The 19,381-nt window shown below is 31.4% G+C and overlaps 1 protein-coding gene across 9 annotated transcripts; it reads right to left on the bottom strand.

Annotated features, from left to right (window-relative positions):
* Positions 1–1,269: 1,269 nt before the first annotated feature.
* Positions 1,270–18,299, bottom strand: LOC8260284 (diacylglycerol lipase-beta). Of its 9 annotated transcripts, none has more exons than XM_048377511.1 (15): positions 17,745–18,299; positions 16,358–16,496; positions 14,743–14,962; positions 14,555–14,655; positions 12,509–12,630; positions 12,316–12,407; positions 11,367–11,472; positions 8,243–8,397; positions 6,916–7,043; positions 3,789–3,910; positions 2,922–3,019; positions 2,575–2,816; positions 2,327–2,452; positions 2,074–2,242; positions 1,270–1,986 (listed from the first exon to the last, which is right to left on the bottom strand). In XM_048377511.1, exons 1-15 carry the CDS (start codon positions 18,030–18,032, stop codon positions 1,911–1,913), a joined length of 2,184 nt encoding a protein of 727 aa, XP_048233468.1. In that variant the 5' UTR covers positions 18,033–18,299; the 3' UTR covers positions 1,270–1,910. The 9 variants fall into 9 exon arrangements, with proteins under 9 accessions (XP_048233468.1, XP_048233471.1, XP_048233469.1 ...); XM_048377514.1 differs by lacking the exon at positions 17,745–18,299 and adding exons at positions 16,585–16,836; positions 16,943–17,715 and having other exon boundaries at positions 2,074–2,452; positions 16,455–16,496; XM_048377512.1 differs by lacking the exon at positions 17,745–18,299 and adding exons at positions 16,665–16,836; positions 16,943–17,715 and having other exon boundaries at positions 2,074–2,452.
* Positions 18,300–19,381: the final 1,082 nt, after the last annotated feature.

Genomic DNA, 19,381 nt, shown 5'->3' with positions numbered 1-19,381 from the left:
TGAATATGATAGAATATCTTTGTCTCGTTTTTTGGAAAAAAATCGTTAAAGAGTTTATAATTTTTTGGTGTAGTTTTAGTTTCTATACAGAATACAATATAAATAATATTTTAGAAGTTAAATACAGAATTTTTAAAAGAATTGAAACCTATTTTTGAATTTTTCATTTCATTTTCCTATATAGTTTAGGTCTTTACTATTTTCTATTATGTTTAAAACTTTATTTAGCTGTACTAGTTTTACACGTTACATATATGACACTCGTAAATTATTAATATATAATGTAGAATTATTTAATGAGTAGGTAGTTAATATCTTATTTTTATAAATTATATATATACATATGCTAATACTAAATTCTGTATATTTATTTTATATAATTATAATATCTATTAAAGTTATATATTGTTTATGAAAAATATGTTACTTTTAATGGAATAACTTTGTTTAACTTCCTTAGAATTACTTATTTATATATTATTGAAGTTTAATATTATTTATTAGAAAATGATAAAATAAAACTAAAATGATTATAATGAAGAAATATAAAAAAAAATTAATGTTTTTAGTTTCAATAACTTTTCTTGAAATTTTTATAATACTTTTAATAGTAAATTCACAATTAATAAAAAAATTATTTAAAACAAATAATGAGAATAAAAAGAAACAATATAAGAAGAAATGCACTTTAAATTTTCACAGTAAAATAAACAAAAGGTTAACATAAAATAGTAAATAAATATTAAAGATATTTTCTTTAATTCAAAATATCTTAAGATTTTATTTGTAATATACATATTAATGTATAATAAAATATAATAATACAACTTAAATCTACATATATTATGATGTAATAATTAGTTTAATATTTAAAAAGAAACATCTACCGCTTGAAATAATTCACTTAGAAAAATTAAAATTACTTATTATAAACACTTGAATTGATATATGAATAAAATAAAATAAAATAAATTTAATTATCCCTTGAGACTTACCAAAATTTACAAATCCAATCCTTCATTTTCAAAAGTGAATCTATGTTTATTATGAACATCTTTTTGAGATTTTCACCATTGATTACACTTGTACAAACACTACTGCAAATAAAGCTTAGCCTTATCTTCAACATTGAGGTTTCCAACAGAGCTCTCTCTTTATTTTCAGCCTTATAGGTTATGTACTTATACACTACTTGCATGAGTAGCAAAATCATAAATGACATGATTTTTTATGAAACAGAAAACAGAAAGAAAAAGAATAATTAAGAACTTTTCCCTTCAAAATGGTTTTGCTTGCATTGAGACAAAAACTATTAATCACATCAAAGTATCGGAGGTCTCTATTTGTGATCAGTTAAAGGCCTCCAAGTATGCGAAAAATGCTATTGTTTGCATGCAAGAAACATTGAGGTGACATGTCCTAAGAATTGCCATCAGAGAAACATTCTTACCGACCTGAATTTTTTGAGCCAGTGACATTGTTAAGAAGGCTATTTCGAGGGCTAAGGGCAGGAGAAACACAAGGATAACATTTTTAAGGCATATCAGTCATGGATTCCTTATCAGGAGTATGATGATAAAATTTCTATTGCATGTTACATCAGAAAAGCAGGGTGAAGAGTACAACAGGGAGCCATTATGGTAACCAGTTTTCCAATAGAATGGCTTCAATTGCTGCTTTGCTTGAGCATTAGGCAAAATCTGCTGTACACTTTTTATCTGTAGGAATGCTCTTGCGAATTCCTACAGTTTGGTCACATGGGCTCATAAGCATCACCTACCGATCTTAGTTTCTTTTCTTTAGCTCGTCCAACGATATTACAGACATTCAGCTCCATTTCAGAATGGCATACAGCAAATGAATGCAGTACGGAGAACTATAAAAGAGAACTGCAGCTTAGAATCCACTACTCACACGATTTGAGCTTCACCTAGTAGACCTTGGTCATTTTGAGCTTCCAATACCTTTTGCATTGCATAGTGACATCTGCAACATAACAATACATAAAAAAAAAGGGCTTCTTTCCTACATTGCACAAAAGTTAAACCCAGAAAGGATATAGTTATTATATACCTCCAAGGGAGATGATCAAGGAACATATTTGGTGACACAACAATATCTTTGAAGTCTTCTCTGTTAGCTAAATAAGCATTATAACTCTGTACATTCTCTTGGATTCTCCAGCTTTTCCACAAAGGGACACTGGAGTTTCTTTCTCTCGGTACCATGTGAATCACAAGACCTGGTAGAAACATCTCAGGAGGATCTCCAGCTGACCAACTTTTACTTTGGGGAACAGTTTCAAAAAATTGAGACACAGGATTACCCGATGGATTTGCAACAGCAGGCTCATTATGGAAAGGATTTTCAAAAATATCATCATCAATATCACCAACACTACTTGAATCTGGCTCCTTCCAGAGAGGAATGCTAATATCCAGTTTATTGCTCTCTGCATCAAGAAATTATTTTAGAACTCCATTTCACTATTAACACCAAGAACAGTGCACATTCTTCATTATAACAAACTAGATAATCTACCATTTTCTAGCGCTGTATAATTCCATCACTGACCTCTACAGACTTCAGAATTATGATCTTCCCCACTGGTATCTGGGGAATGTAATTCTGCTGAATCTTTTACTTCTATCCTTCCTGTTTGACAGTCACCGATATAGAGAAACCGGCGAGCAAGCCTGAAAATCAAGGCTGTATCAGTGTTGGAATCTTCTGAGAGTGCCATAATTGCAGCTGCCCGAAGTCGTAGAATTGATCCAACTGAAAGGCGTGCAGAAAATTCATTGTTGTGTACAATGCTGCAGGAAGCTCAAACACTTACAATGAAAGAGAAATAAATGACAAAAAATAATAAAAAAACTTGCTTTGAAACTTCTAGCAGCATGAATTCCATTCAAAATCACCTTGTCACAAATCCTGAACATGCTTCTGCTATGACTGAATCCACACACGGGAGAGGCCCAAATGCATAAACACGTAAGTTTGGGTGCTGATGATATAGCTGTATATAGGAAAATGGAAAAAAAATTTATTGTTATCCAAAAAACTTTTAAGGACAGGGATGATGGAGGGATGACTGCATATGTTACCAATCCATGTGTGTCTTAACTTGCATATAGTTTTTTCCACTGACCTTAAGAGAAGTTTTAAGTTCAACCCAACTGAAGGTTCCATTTGGTTCATGCAAAATAATTTGTGTGAATTTTACTCAATAGAGTTTTGATGAAATGAAATGTTATTTAGCTGTAACACTAACCAGGAAAGTATATGACCAATAACAGATTATATGTTTCTATTACTGGATGAATGAAAGAGAAAAGTACTCTAAAGAAAGGGTAAATACACCAACTGCAGCTAATATAGACCTGTGACAAGCGAAGCTGGTCAGCAGCAATCAGGAGACAGTAGGCATATGCTATGTGCTCCTCTGGGTGGTCCCTCTTTAAGATTTTATGGGAGTTGAAAACATGGCTTGTGGTTTGGAATAGAGCTGAGGCAGATTCCTCAAAATGACTCTTCGTTTCCATTTCATGTGGAAATATTATTCATTGGCTATTATATTATGTGTATCCAAACACTGGAATATGCAGAAAATATTTTATATAGAACGCATGGAGCCTATACATACTACTTCCTCAATCAGGGACCAAAATAGAAAGCTTAGCTGAGTTACTATCATGGGTCAATGCAACCAAAATGTTGATGTATACATATTTCAATTGATCCATAAATATATCACATTATTGGAACGAAAAAAAAAAAAAACATACTCTCAGTCCTAGCAACGTAGCAATAGCACCTCCTAGGGAATGCCCGATTATGCACACCCTATAACCATCACACTCACATCCAGCTCCCAGCAGTGAGGAAAGAAAGCCATCTGCTTCACCTTCTGCATCAGGAAAATATAACAGAATTTTAGAGAAAATTTAAGCTATCATGAAGGACATTTACATTGTCAAAATTTTGATTTCAAGAAAAATTATATGTCCATTTGCACTTTGAGTTGCAAGAACAAAATAGGATGAAGAGTTTAAATTGATATCACAACTTGTAAGTTACAAGAGCAAACTGCTATCCCTTTTAACAAAAGGATAGCAAGATCCACAAGAAGAAGACCAAACAAAATCATAAAGATCATTGTTAGAATCACCAAATTACATTCAATTAATATATCAGCAATAGAATATGTGCAACACAGAAGAAGAATATGAATACAGTCTGCTTTCCAATAAAAAACCAAAGTTACAGTAAGAATGTTATCTTTTTTGTTTATTTTTTAAAGTTTCTGCCCATACTCTGCACTTAAAGACTCCTAACTCTCTCTTCATACTTCTTGTCAAAAGATTTTACAAGAACAGGATTACAACCCATCTCACTCTACCCTCCCCAAGCCCAAAGGAAGTTCTAATTAAAGAACAAAATGAATATGGAGTTCATGATAAGCTTCTTGCTGAAACCTTATATTAGAAGTTAATAGGTATTTATAAGGTTTGGGGCATCTTTGAATCCTACAGGCTGCACATTTAGATTTTGGCAGTCAACTCAATCAAAGAACTTTCAATGTCAAACCTATGTTCTCACCCCAAAAACAGTTTTATTAAACCCAAAACTAAATATGCCTTAGAGGCTACGACCTTTATATAGAAAATTAAAGCATAAAACTGTTAAACCTAGATTAATTAGGACTCTAACATAACTAAATGTTGGAGGATATAATCTCACATTGGAGAAGTATGAAAATATAAATCGACATATATGTGTGAAGATTGGTCCTTAGTGCAAGCCTATTGGTTTTCTGCAAAGTTTGGTTCCAACTCCACATATATGGTGACAACTGTGAGTTTGGCCCAACATTTTATACTAATGGAATACGAAAACCTAAATAAAGAGTAGAAAGATCCTAACCAGGACAAAATTTCCTACATAATATTAAACTTCAAAAACTTCCTGAATAAGAATTTACAAGAAAATTCTGAAATTTGTTCAAAATTAAGTCCCTAAATCCAGTCTTCCTTGATTGCAACAACTCTCCTACTTCTTCCGCGTCGACAAGAAAGAGACGTTGTCAGAATAGGAAAATTCATGTCATAAAATGTTCCTCAACCAATTGTACCATGCCAATATACCTATGCATTTTGAGACTTGTAAAATTCAGATCACGAAGAGCTGAGCAATGTGAGACACATTGGCAAAGCGTGGCAAGAGTAAAATGCAGAGAAAAGAGAATAGGGGTAAGGGGGTTGGAAGGGAATTGTGAGGGATGGGGGTAGCCCTTGTGTCTAATGAAGAGGAGACATCAATGTTCTCGTTGTTTCAGCATAGATATGTGCAAGGCAAAACAACTACACAGTAGCAAATAGCAAGAAATGATAAGACTGCTACCCTTGAAAATCATAGTTTTTGGAAGAATTTTGTCATCATTACTTCTAGCCAAAAGTTTAGCTATCTGAGATTGACTTGCTTTTGGTTACAGTACCTAGGTAAACTCAGTTCTTATTTACCCCTTTAAAGCTCCCTGAAAGTAAGATCAACATCTTGGTAATAGAAATTTATTGCTGAAAACTTTTACTTAATTGCCCTAACTAAAAAAAAAAACAAAAAATCATATGGGTAGCATTTTGCACCATTCAAAATGTAAACATAAGTCTATATTGAATTGCTCACCTTCACTTTGAAAAGGGTTTAAGGGACACGGAGAATATATGCCTATCTTTGCTAGAACATTACAAGAAGAATTAGAAAAAGGATTCTATTCTTAACATTGTCTCAGTAAATCTATTTGTCATATCATATGGTGGCTAGCATTCACCTTGCTTCTTTTATCCTGTGCTATTATTGAACTAGAATAAAGCTAATTTTATCCTTCTAACCTTCAAATTGAATCTTTAATCTCTATGTTCCAATAAGGACTTCTTATTGTGATCAGGAAGTTGTTAACCTCCAATGAATACCTTCACTCTGGAACCATATTATTCTTATATCACACCATCAAGTAGCTTTCAAAAAGATATGCCCCAAATGCAATCTTTCCCAAAGTACTAAAAACTGTTTAACCATCTGAAATGCTCAGATCAAGAAAGCATTAAGTCTATCTATCATTGCATCATCAGAAACAGATATACACAAGGGTATCAGTCCTATTCAAAGCAGTATACTAAATGCTACACTAGTCCCATGAAAATTGAGCTTCAAACCTTATCATGATTATGGTACATGGTGTGTCTCATTACCCTTTATTTGATAGCTTGACCATATATAAATGTGAGAACAAAAACTTCATGAAGCTTCTTTTCCTTTTCCTGGATTATTAAATAGATTTGATCCAGAATGAAAAAGGAAGACAGCATAAAAGAACGCAACACAGCTAAATAAAGGAACATAAAGACACAGTAAAATATAATGCTCTCCAAACAAGTTCAATAACAGTGAATAACAAAAAGAAAAAAAAAAAAGGGGGGACTTCATTAATCTTTATGCTGTCAATTGAAATTTTATTAGTCCAATTGCTTGGTAATTAACAGTTTTTGGTCCTGAGGCAATCATCATAGTGGAAAGAAAACTAAGCCAAATAGATAGTGTTGACAGTAGGTTTTAAGAACTTCAAGATACTGGGGGCATATCAATACCTATTTCACATGACTTCACATATAAATGTCCAAGTGTCAAAATCATCAATATTTAGCAGATTATCCAAATGTTAGCCAAAAACTCATGCTGTTATCAGACATGGATGCTTCAAATGAAATAAAGGAATCAGAATAAGTTGGCAAATAAACAATAAATGCATGACTTTATACTAACTAAGCTCTTAAAATGATCTGTGTAGAATGGTTAGCTTAAAAGAACTGTCAGGAAAAGAAAAGGAGAAATGATCAAAAGAGTGGAAGGGGGCACCTTTATCTCCTGGATTTCCTTCAATTTGCATATAAAGATCTCGTGCAGCTTCAACTATACCTGAGTGCCCATAGTGTGGAAAAGATAATTCCACAGTTTGCTTCACAGTAAGAGGAATATGGCTGCTACTGCAAACAAGAATACAAACATTAGACTAGTACCAGCTTTTCAGAAGCTGAAAAAGCATATCCAACAAATGACGTAGTCATAAACCCTTTTTTTTTTAAATGAAAATTTATTTGAAGAAGATGAGCTAGTTGTGTCAGCAGGTGTGGTAAACAGTTCTGCAGACCTTGGGTTATAGAGGCACATTCACAGTTTGGCATATATTATCATGTATGTCATTATCCTAAACTCTTTATCATGAGAACCCCTCACCAAAATAATAATCTTGCTTGTGTTAGATAATAGATATTAGGATATGAATCATATGAAAATTAAGAACCCATTTTCTCAATTCATTTAAATAAAAACTATGGTACCCAATCAATCACATCAGTTAAATGATATCTTCTACAAAAGATATTAAACTGCTCCCATATGATAACTTCAAAAAGGCCATAAGAATGGCCTGCCCACCCCCTTGTCACTAAGCAAAAGAGGACAGGGTGATGATAGAATGATAAAAATTAAGTGCCCAAGTGGATAAGGTCTGAGTAAGTCTTTAGACTCTAAAATCATATTGAGTTATATGTAACCAAGTCATGGACTTGCCAGCAGTTTTATAACCCAGAAAATATTAAAATTGCTGTCAATTCTTAGCGCTGTAACTATGCAAGACAAGGATATTTTGGTCGAGCCCCATCCTTGGGTGCGCTAAGCAGCTGCCTGCACATGCTCAGGTGTCTTGCCCTTGCTCTTGTACAGGCAGCCAGTGGCAACCCAACTTATAGAGTGAGATCCAGGGAGCAAAGCAAGGATCTCGGCCAGAGCCCATTACCTGAGTATACCATGTGAATAGAAGAAACTATGAGAAAATATTATAAACTTTGTTATAGATAGAAAGATTACAAGGCACTTTATTGACTAAAACACCAATTCTTGTTGCATCAATAAATGAATAAAAGTCTAGCCATGTTCCCAAAAACTGTTGTCAACACTGTATCAAGCCTTTCTTCAACCATTGATGGAATGAAAGTGGAAATGGAAGTCACAGAAGCAGAATGTTGTCAAAATATGATTTTACTTAACTAGTTTATATTGCGATGTTCAAGTCATGAAGTTTAGGCTTTCTTTTTATTATCACATGGGTAAATGTCTATCTAGCAAATAGCAAGAGGAGAAAAAGACACATAGTAAACATGTTTTTAAAGAGCGAGAGAGAGACTTTATCAACCCATCCAAGTCTTCTGTAGTAAGTAGGCACTCCCTGCCTAAGCCATCAGTTATAAGGTCTTCAGCAGTCTCAGTTCCTCGTACCGCAATCACAACAGATCTTACATGATTTAGAACCACAATAAAGTATGCAGCCTTACACTTTCCCTGGATTAGAAAGAAGAACCAAAGTATTAAAGACGAAATCAATCTCATTAGTACAACATGAGAATTCTAAGAATCAAACAATCCAAAAGGAAAGAAGGCATATGATAATAATAAGCTGCAGAAATGAACATCTCAATCCCAAAGTGCAATTTCAACAGTTTACTTGCTCCAGTTTTCCAAAATTTAGAATATGGGAAAAGTCTTGGGAAATTATAGTACTATCCACAAGCAATTATTCCATTTTCTTAGAAGTTTCTACTGACTGATAATACAGTGGATAATACTCTCATAATTTGGTTTTTTCTAATTGCAAAAATAGTTACTATTACATATAAATGGATTGAAATCTTCAGGAGAACTATAAACTCAATGTTTGTTTTTAATTGATAAAAAGTTCAACATGAGTAAGAAAATTTCAAAATCCTACATACTTCAGTTTGATAGACACTATCACAACCTTTACTATTTTCTTTGAAGTTTGATTAGAGAGAGCTCAAATATCTGGTTTATTTTCAGGTTTGATCCAGCAATACATCATAATCATAACATATATAAAAGTGCGGGTCAATTTGGTGAAAGATGTATACCGATTGTTTAGTTAAGTCGGATCAATATGGTCATTAAGTAATTAAATCAGTTAATAATTATATCTGTTAGAATACCTAATATTTTTAGAATTCCTATTTTACAACTATTCTCAACGTGATTAGTGTTTAGAATTTATATAATTATCCAACTCAATAGTAAGAATTCATTTAAGTTGAGAAGATTAACCATTTTAATCATGTTTAACCAACTATTAATGTGATTTAAGAAAAATATATATATCCAAATCCATGCCAATGAAATAATAATTGCAAATTCTAATTAAAACTTTAATTTTAGTTGTACACTTTACTTTAGACATTCTCTTTTGAGTATTATTTCCTAAAACTTTCTAATCAGCAATTGACAGAAAAAATTAACAATTATTGCTTTTATAGAGTAAGTAATTGTTTTTTCTTTTCTTATGCGAACAATACCAAATCTAATTCTTAAATTTCCCATGTGACAAATTTATTAGAAAGATCTTATTAAAATTTTTTACTAAATATTTTTATAAGACGAGTCAAATTAATAATTTATCAAATTTAAGTGAAAATTTTATTAATCAAAACTAATAAATTAAAAAATAAAAATAAAAATTATTTGAATAAAGATCCAGCTATAGTATGTACATACTAATGAGGTAATTTCTATGTGAAAAAAATAGCTAATAATAATCCACTGCATCACAAGAAAAGAATATCTACTTAATTCTATTTCTTTTCCTTTGGTTGTATAATTAGTTTAAATTCTAACAGTGTCAGTTTTATTTAGTTGACTAATAAAAAAAGAGAACACAAAAGAGAAAGTATATATATATATATATATATAATTAACATTTAAACTTATTATAATTCCTATTTTATTGTATAACTAATCATATTTATATTAAATCGCAATTAAAATTAAATTAATTAATTAAAATCAAGAAAAGGAGAAAATAAAAAAGTTATATCTATAATCTTATTTTGTATATAAGTTAAAACGAAACTAAAATTCTCAATTCTCATATGTGTGGGTTGTGCATGTATTTAGTTGTTTTTGAGTTAGTAGAGAAGAGGCAAGTACAATTTAAAAGGCAGAAACAAGACAAACTGTTTATAAGATATGAGAACTTTTTTTTCCATTGTTGATGAATTAGTTTAAAGATTTAGTTCATGACAATTGATTTAGTGTTAAGGCCATCAATTTATTGCTTTATCAATCATTATATTGCTAAAAGAAAATAAGAAGTTAGTAATTCATTATAGATGGCAAACTACTTATAATTTGCTTTAAACTAAATTAAAAATCATATTTATGATTCTAAATGTAATAGTTATCTTATATTTTAATATTTAAATATTATCGAGCCGAATTATCAAAATTCACATGCAACGCACACAAGTTAAAACTAACCAAAAGCCTCAACCTGTCCTCATGTACAATGACTTGCGTCTTTGTCAGCAATTTTATTCCCATTTTACTTGTCAAAATAATAAATTTTAACAGCATGTCAGAAACACAAGGGTTCAACTAATGTGCAGAGTAGTTGATACAAACTGTTGAACCCTCCTTTGGCTAAAACATAATAAATGTATAATATAAATTCTCTAACATGGCTTCGTGCAGTATGCCTCATGCACCAAAATAAAAAGAAATTAAGGAACTAGGCTATGTATAAATTATGTTTTCATAATATTTGAGGAAATATTTGAGAAGCATATCTTGTAATATCAACATTGTAGTTACAGGTGATGTTCCGGTTTTAAACTTAATAACCCATTTTCAGAACACAATTTTCATAAGTAACATGTGGAAATTAGCCTGTAAAGAAGTAACTAGTGTTCTATCTATCTATCTATCTATTTATCTATCTATCTTTTAAGTAGAAATCTCCTTGTTAAATCTCGCTAGTTAATTTGCTGTTTTCTTTTTTGAAGAGTCTTTTCCCCATAAAAGGAAGCAGTGATTTTCTTATATATAAAAGGTATTCATAGTAATTTTTTATATACGCTGTTGTTAGCAACCAAAGAAACTTTCTAGTAACCTTTGATATTACAACTTGAATGGAGCTTATTTTACATGAAATTGTATGGCTATATTGAGACATTATTTATATGAAAGTACATGAAAGCTAAAAAGAAAGCTTTTGCAACTAAAATAAACATCCTATGTCTGATCAAATTTACATTACTAGCATAATTTGTGGATAGTCTTATTAAAGAGCCCATAGGTAAAAGAAATGGTTGACAGTTGCCCACCTATAAAAAAAATTTGTGCATAGATCAATTGTATTAATACAATATATATTCAGTCTCTTGACCTTTTAGAGTCTAAACATTAGAATTTTCAAATAAAATTTTTCATATAACTTCTAGTATTTTCCATTAAAATAGATTTACCTGACAAACACGACCTCGTCGAAGTGCTTCTGGTGGCAAATTAACATATTTTAAGAAGGCTGCAGCATGACCCCTCCACCAGTTATCTCCTTTAAGTACAGGCCGCCTGGGAACATAATATGGGATTTTGTATAACATGAGTTTGATCAGCTTAAACATCTCAAAAGCTTTGTAGATAATGCTTGTATATCATGAAGAAATGAAGATGCAGACACAAGCAGACATGTAATATGTATATATAAGCATGTACATATCACCTTATCCTTAGACCTAAGAGTTTCACACTTTCTTATGCTCCAAACTGCAAGTATGGAGTAGATTATATCATCAAGTTTCTTGTAGTCTATAATATATTTTCCATGCAAAGTGCAAAGCATATGAAATTTGTGTCGGGACCAACTCTCATAGCTATCCAGTCTATTTTTCTGTCTAAGAATACACTTTTGAGTTGATTTACACAATAAAGGAATTATAAGCACATGGAAGAAAAACATTTCTGCAGTTATCTAGGCGTCAGATGGATTCCACATAACCTAGAAGGCATATCCAGGTATTGTGTTAAAAAACCTAAACCCTCCTTAATCCAACCAAGTTGCTGAAAACTAAAATTAAAAAATTCTAATCATGGTCAGGTGGGAAGGCCATATTGAATCCAACAGTAGTCCAGAAATGGTTGGGCCAGGCGGATCTGACCACCATGCTCATTGTTAGGCTAAACAACCATCAGAGTGATGAAATAAAAACTTATGCATTTGAAATGATATACCTTGGATACTTGACCTCTTTTTCCTCCCTTTCTCATGCAACATACACATACAAAGTTACATACATATGAATAGTTGGATTTGAACCACCATTTCTCATTGAACATCCTAGACTTTTCATGTCTATATAATGATGCAATACTCTACGTATGTGCTTCAAGAAAGATGCTCGACAGATATATGACCTGTTTCGAGTCCAAGGAGTCAAAATCCCTTGCCTGTAAACCCATGCACAAGGAAAAAAGACATTGTGTCTCCCAAAGTCAAGTAATGGGCCCTGAAACATAAGGCGGCTATTACAAGAAATAGAATGGTAACTTCTAAACAGATAAATAAAAGATAACATTAACTAAAAATACAATGGTTATATAACAGTACTGTATATGCAGCTTCAGCAAACTCATGAAAAGTAAAGGCCTCCTGAATCAATTTCTTAGGTGCCTCCACCAATCCTTCATAAGATTTATGGGACCCACTATGCCTCTGCAACAGAGCTAGACCTGAAAAGTATTGTGATTTGAGCTACATAATGGAGAAAAGGTTAAACAATAAATATAACAGCCATAATTTTAGTCAACAACAAAATAGAGAGTTTGAACAAGTATTCTTTTGTTCACTTCAACATCTCCCCTCAAATAACCTAGTGTTAGAGAATCCCACACTATTCTAATCCTAAGATGTTAAAGGGCTTATAAATGGTGAAGGTCAACCACCGAAGTGGCTAATTATTGTAATTTTGGTAATGGTTGGACAGAAACCCAATAGATTAAATTCTTATTAATGCAAGTTTATATAATTAGGCTCTATATTCTACCCATTTAATTAGTCACCTCCCATCTTGATTTAAATTTTATATGTATCAAAGTAGGTTTTGCCCCAGTATTACTTTCTGGTTTCCCATATGAACATCCAGTCATAGTGACCCGCTCCGTTTGTCTGTTGTGTTTCAAAGAGAGTGTTTTCTATGTATTTCAAGTATCAACTGGATGTTTAGTCCTCATTGCACTTGAAGAGGAATAAACCCCATATTATTCAAAATACTAAAATGTTAAAGGGCGTATAAATGGTAAGGGCCAATTAACAAAGTGGTTAATTCTGGTTATTTTGGTAATAGTTGGATCCAAGACGAATAAAACCCAATTCTTATTAGATCAAATTTTTATTAACAGGTTTTATACTCTACCCATTTCATTAGTCACCTCTCACCTCTCACCATTTTCAAAATCTAATACCCTGTTAAAGATACAAGAATAAGTTAGGAAAAAATGGAAAATGAAAAAGAAAAAAAGGAAGCAAAAAGAATCAGAACTTAGACAACAATTTGATATAGAAGTTACAAACAATCCAAACCACATGTACTTAAAAAGTAAATAGATGACAAAGTAACTACATGTAAATTTGGTTTCAAGCCTATTTAGATGATGATGCCATGTTGAAATACAAAACCTAATGCTATGTTTGGTTGAAATCCATAAAGAAATTCATTTCATTTGAGAAAAAGATATGAAAAATAGAAAGTAAAATGGAAATGAGAAAGTTGAAAAAGATATTTTAGTGTTATGGAATTTATTTGCATACTAATGTGGAATTGATTTGGAGATTCTACTTATTTTGTTAGAATTTAGTTTAGCTATAACCAATTCCCTACAAATTTGATTTATGTAGAATTCTAAATTAACTTCCACTTCATTCAAAAGCACATAAACTTTAGATTTGCAAATGAATTCCATAAATTTTATGGATTTCAACCAAATATAGTGTAACATATTAGATCATTTAATGGAAACATCATGAGGTTTGCAAAAATCAAATTGGCAATCGAAATTTTTATTATTCACCCAAATTAGAAAGTAAATTTAAGAGATAGCAAGTAATGAAGTTAAATAATTACAGCAAACTGCCATGGTAAAAAATTGGAAAGTTGTTTAACAACAGAGAAAGGAAAAGAAAAGGGGATCCACAACATATAGCCTTTTTATGAGAAATAGATTATATTCTTTAACACCAACTAAACTGCAAATTAAGAACACATCTTTATTACATACCATCAAATGCATCATACACAAGGTCGGCTATTTTGAAGTCATAAGAGAGGGAAACTGGGATGATGATGGGTGAAATATTGAATAAGGACTTAATAACACAAGCCTTCTAAAGATGTACAGATAAATAGAAATTAATGGAGGAAATATATCCATCTAACCAATCAAAAGAATTAGTATCAATTATAATTAGTGTTCCGTTATTAACAGATTGTGCATGGAATCTAACATATCTAGTTGCATGCTTAAGATATTATTTGGTCACACTGATTAGAAAAAATACAGAAAAGATTAATCTCTTTTAATTATCATTACTTAATAGTCCAATTCCAGATAACTCTTCAAGATTATAACAAAAGCTGCAAAGATAATCACAACAAACCTGCTAGAAGTTCCAAATGTCCAGTCCCTGATGCACGATAAGCAACAAGATCACCTAATAATCGTGCTAGTGAGTATACTTCATCTTCCTCAGAAACTCTCCTAGAGAAAATTAGAGAAAAAAGTTCAAAATCAGAAAGTTGATGTAAATGAAAATTCTAAATATTAACCGAGTATACAGAAACATACAAGTATTCGGCACGTCCCAAACAACATAAGGCCTCGCGAATGCCATGATCAAACACCTCGTGATAGTGAGCTTTCCACACATCATCTTGGGTTGCATAAAATGACCTCCATTTAAGGACATCAGATCCCACAAAACATTGCACCAATGGAACTGAACAAACCATGATAACATATAAAATCAAAAGTTTATGCTTCCACTGGTTACCATTTGAAGCCATCCCTGCATTTTAAACATTTTGGAGAGAATTGTTTAAGCTTTCATTGGAAGAATCTTTCATTTGCATAAAAGATGTGTGTTCTTACAACATTGTCAATTAAGTAATATGGTTGAGGTGCATATTCATAACTTTGACCGGAATCCGATTCCAAAACGATAAGAAGTGAACTAGGGGCATATAGGCAAGTTTAATCCAATGTAGTATGCATTGAGGTTCATTTTTTAGATCTTATCCATGTTTTCAATATAGTAGATTAAACCATTTCTTCTAAGTTTGGGCCAAATATTGAATCCATCAGTCCTAAAAGAAAAGAGTGTCATTATGCTACACCTTAATAAAATATGATATTTGGACCATCTTTAGAAAGTTCACCACAAAATCAATATTTGTGAACAGAAAGAAGTTTTCCTCTATCAATTTCTCAGATAGAACAGGATTCGAGTAACACAAGGAGACATACAGCAGAATCGATTTCTCTAGGTGTAGGTAAGTACTAGTGTTGGTCTTAGGAAAAAATGCAATTTGTTTTGGACAAAGGATGATGGCATCCCACTCAACACTAATAAGATTAAGACCATGGGCTAGAAGTAGAACTTGGTTCTTCAAGGTTACCGTTAGTTACAATGAAAGAAACACCTAGATAGAAGCAGAGTGATAAATGATATTACCAATACATTGTAATCTTTCCTTCCAATAAAGCAGAAAACTAGTCCAAAAAAAAAAATTGAAACACTGCTAAGCTACTACCAAGAAGTTCATGGTATGGTATTATATCCAAGCAAAGTACCCTGTTAAAGGGAAAAGCGCATTTAATGGAAAAAAGACAATAAATGTTCATATATGGTACATTATATCAGAGAATTCCCTAAGGAGAGAATCACTTTCTAATATACGACCAAAGAAACAAGTACTTTGCTGGTGAAATAATTTTTATTTGTATAATGATCTATACGGTAGATGTGCATATTAAAATTTTCTTTTGCAACTGTATTATAAACATCATTGATTAGGCTGATTTGACACCCTAAAATAGAAATTTAGCTAATAAATACAGTGAAAAGACTAATTTTACATACTAATACAATTTATTGCTATCAGTATGTTAGGCCTTTTTTTTCCATTTCTAGCTTCATTAACATTCCCCTGCATCAACATTTTTGCCATCTCTGGAGATAAATATTAGTTCAGTAACTATTTCACCAAGTGTAGCATATGTGAGAGGTGAAATGTTACTGACGATGTTAATCCTGTCAACCACATTAAAGTACAGATAAAGAGAATACTGTAAAGGCATGCATATTGATTTTTAACCAAAAGGTGAATTTTATACAAACAATTAGGCAAGCAATTAGATAAAAATTAATACAATAATAGGAATGAGAATTGACCATTTTTACCTAAGAAACATTGATGTGATGTTCCATCATGAGAAATATATTTAGCCACATTGAACACAAGGTAAATTGCACCCATAATTTGCAGCAAAGTAATTACCATTGCAAACCGGCTCCACCAAAGCCATGTTTTATACCTCATCTGTTCAGTAAGAAAAACATCAATTTTAAACTGAATCATATAGGTAAAGGAGTGGCATAAAATTGAGAAGTTGGATCTATATATATACATCATAATACAATGTGCAAGCAGGTTTCCTATTTAGATTTCACAGAATTCCAGCAACAATGTCACTGGGACAAAGCTTACTAGATGTGTCTTTCCATTCACACTCCGCCTGCATTCTACAAGCTTTGAGCAATCCCACAACCTCAGTGTGCCCTTGTCCACTATTGAAAACTTCAAATTCTTTCCAAAGCTCTTGAAATATCTCTAAACATAGTTCTCCCTAAAGAAGCCATAACATCAATTCCAGATGAACCTAAAAAATGATGAAGTGGAAGAACGGGTTTAAGAATTGCTCCACTGGTATTATCCAAAAAAAAAAAAGAAATTGCTCCACTGGTCTTTATGGCAAGAGATAATACCTCAGCTAGGTTTAGTGGTCATTCCATGCAGACCTACACTACATAAAGTCCCTGATTTAAAGTGGTAACTAGACCTTCCAAACATGATTTGCCAAAAACCTTACCAACTTGACCAAGATATCGTGAAATGAAGAAAGAGATAAGAATAGGATATCCTACTGTTACACATAGATCATCAGCACATAATGTATAATCAGTTTTTCTATGTGCAACAAGTTGTTAGTGCTAATTCTATGAAATTCCCAGACAATTAAAAAGCTCCGGGCTATCAACCAAAATCAACTATTACAAAAAATTCAACTTGTGTCATTCTTGATCAATACCAGCTCCACCAGCTAAACTCCAGTTCACAGCTAAAATCGCTTTTCATGGATGAAAACTTTGTAACAGAAATATATCCATGTATCAGCCCAACTTAATATATTATAAGAATTCCATAAACCATCAATTTAAACCGAATGTGAATACATCAAACACTACTACCAATCACAATGCAGTCACTTTCAGCAAAGGAGACTAATAGTTCGATTCCGTTCAATTTAACAACGTTATTCTTTTGTATGTCAGTGATATATGTTATGGTTGCATGTATAACACTGACCTAAACCAATATCAAAGCTCATCTCAAATCAGCTAATTTAAGCTATTCACTTTCCTCTTTGTATTGTAAAAAGTTTCTCATTTTTTCTCAACAAACAAACAAGCATAAAATAACATATTAACGAACCAAACATATATACAATAAAAGCTTCATAAGAGAACAGAAAATATATGAATAAAAAGAAAAAAAGATCATGCATACTCTTCTTTTAAGGCGAATAGTTGAATCAAAAACAGCAGTATCAGAAAGAGAATCCTGAATGGTTCTCGCTATAGCTGCTTGTGCAACCGCTGACCTTGCCATGACAAAGATTCTAATAGCAGCAATTAAAGACACAGCTGCAAGAGGTATCATTATTTTGTTATGATCACAGCCCGGAACCACAACAAACATAAAAAACCCACCAAGAATAACGACAAGCAAATTGGAAAAGATAAGAATAACAGAGGCAATTCTCAAACTCTTGATTCCTGAAACCCATAATGCCATTGCCTCCTGCTTCTCCTTCTATGATATTTTTGGGTGTTGTAAAAAATGTCTCTTGGATAATGTGGGTCCTTTTTAACTTGAAAAGGGAGATTGTGGATTGAAGAAAGATTTGATTTTTATTATCTCGGCTAGCATTGAGATTCACGCCATTGAAAAGAGGAAAATTCATGGATAAATGTTGAGTAGAATTCAGGCATTGGTATTATTATGGGATTTGTTTTGCTGGTAATTTCTTATTATTTATGAGGTGATAGTGGCGCCCCATGTCATGCTTTTGTTGTTATTTGTTATCATGACAATCAATGGTTGTTGGCAACAGCAACATAAAAAGCCTAGTCAAAGTTTTCAAAAGATTTGGACTTTGACTTGAAAATTTGACCCAATATAACTAAAAATTCAAAAAAAAAGTCCGAAACTAATTTTGACTATATTAGATTATATTGTCATTATATTTCTAAATAAAAGATTTATTAAGTTTAGATTTGAGTATAAATGAATTTAAGCTCGAGTGTAAATAAATTAATGATTTATTTTGACTTACTACTTGAATTAATTAAGAGTAAATTTTTGGCAAATAATTAAAATAATTCTATATTATTTTAATATATAGAACTGGTTTTAGTATCTAAATACTACACATTGTTTTTTCAACAAAAAAAAAAAACAAAGGCTTAATAATAAAAAAATTTAAATTATTGGTGGGTCTTTAAGAAGAGTCTAAAAATCATTTATCAATTTTAATAGTCTATTGTAAAATTAGGAAAAGTATAAAAACATAAGTTATGGTCAAGCACTTTGATATTTAGGTTTCTTTTTATGAAAAAAAAAAAATATTTGATATTTTTCTTGCATTTTAATATTCTACTATTTAATGTAATTATTATTTTATAATTAAATATTAATATTATAATTTTTATTATTCTATAGATAATTTGTACATGATATTTTTAAAAATATTATAAATTTCTAACAAAATTAAAATATATATTAATTTAATTTAATATGAGTTCAATATAATTAGTTGTATGTTAAATTACTTAATAAGTGATTTTATTATTACAAATTAATATTATATTAATATTAAATCATACAAATATAAAAATATTATAAAGTAGTAAAATATAAAGAAACTAAATCACACAATATCTTTTTATCATAAATATTTTTTATGCAAAAACTCCAAATCACAAGAAATTTTTTTTTTTTTTTACTTTTCACGTAAATTTGTGCCATTCCAATTTAGTACCATTCCAACTAATTTGTGCCATTCCAATTTAGTACCATTCCAACTAATTGTTCCAATTTAGTCGCTGGCCTATGTAATCTCATGGGAATTTATATATATTAAT

Source organism: Ricinus communis, chromosome 8 (assembly GCF_019578655.1).
Source record: "Ricinus communis isolate WT05 ecotype wild-type chromosome 8, ASM1957865v1, whole genome shotgun sequence".
Taxonomy (NCBI): domain Eukaryota; kingdom Viridiplantae; phylum Streptophyta; class Magnoliopsida; order Malpighiales; family Euphorbiaceae; genus Ricinus; species Ricinus communis.
The sequence above is the reverse complement of the archived record's forward strand: the minus strand, read 5'-3'. Positions and strand labels throughout refer to the sequence as shown.

Coding starts and splice junctions, on each gene's coding strand:
- LOC8260284 (XM_048377508.1), bottom strand. CDS start 18,032: ATGGCATTATGGGTTTCAGGAATCAAGAGTTTGAGAATTGCCTCTGTT. Junction 14,656..14,742: donor TTGGGACGTGCCGAATACTT/GTATGTTTCTGT, acceptor AATTTTCTCTAG/GAGAGTTTCTGAGGAAGATG. Junction 11,473..12,315: donor ACTCCTTGGACTCGAAACAG/GTCATATATCTG, acceptor TTATGTTCCCAG/GCGGCCTGTACTTAAAGGAG.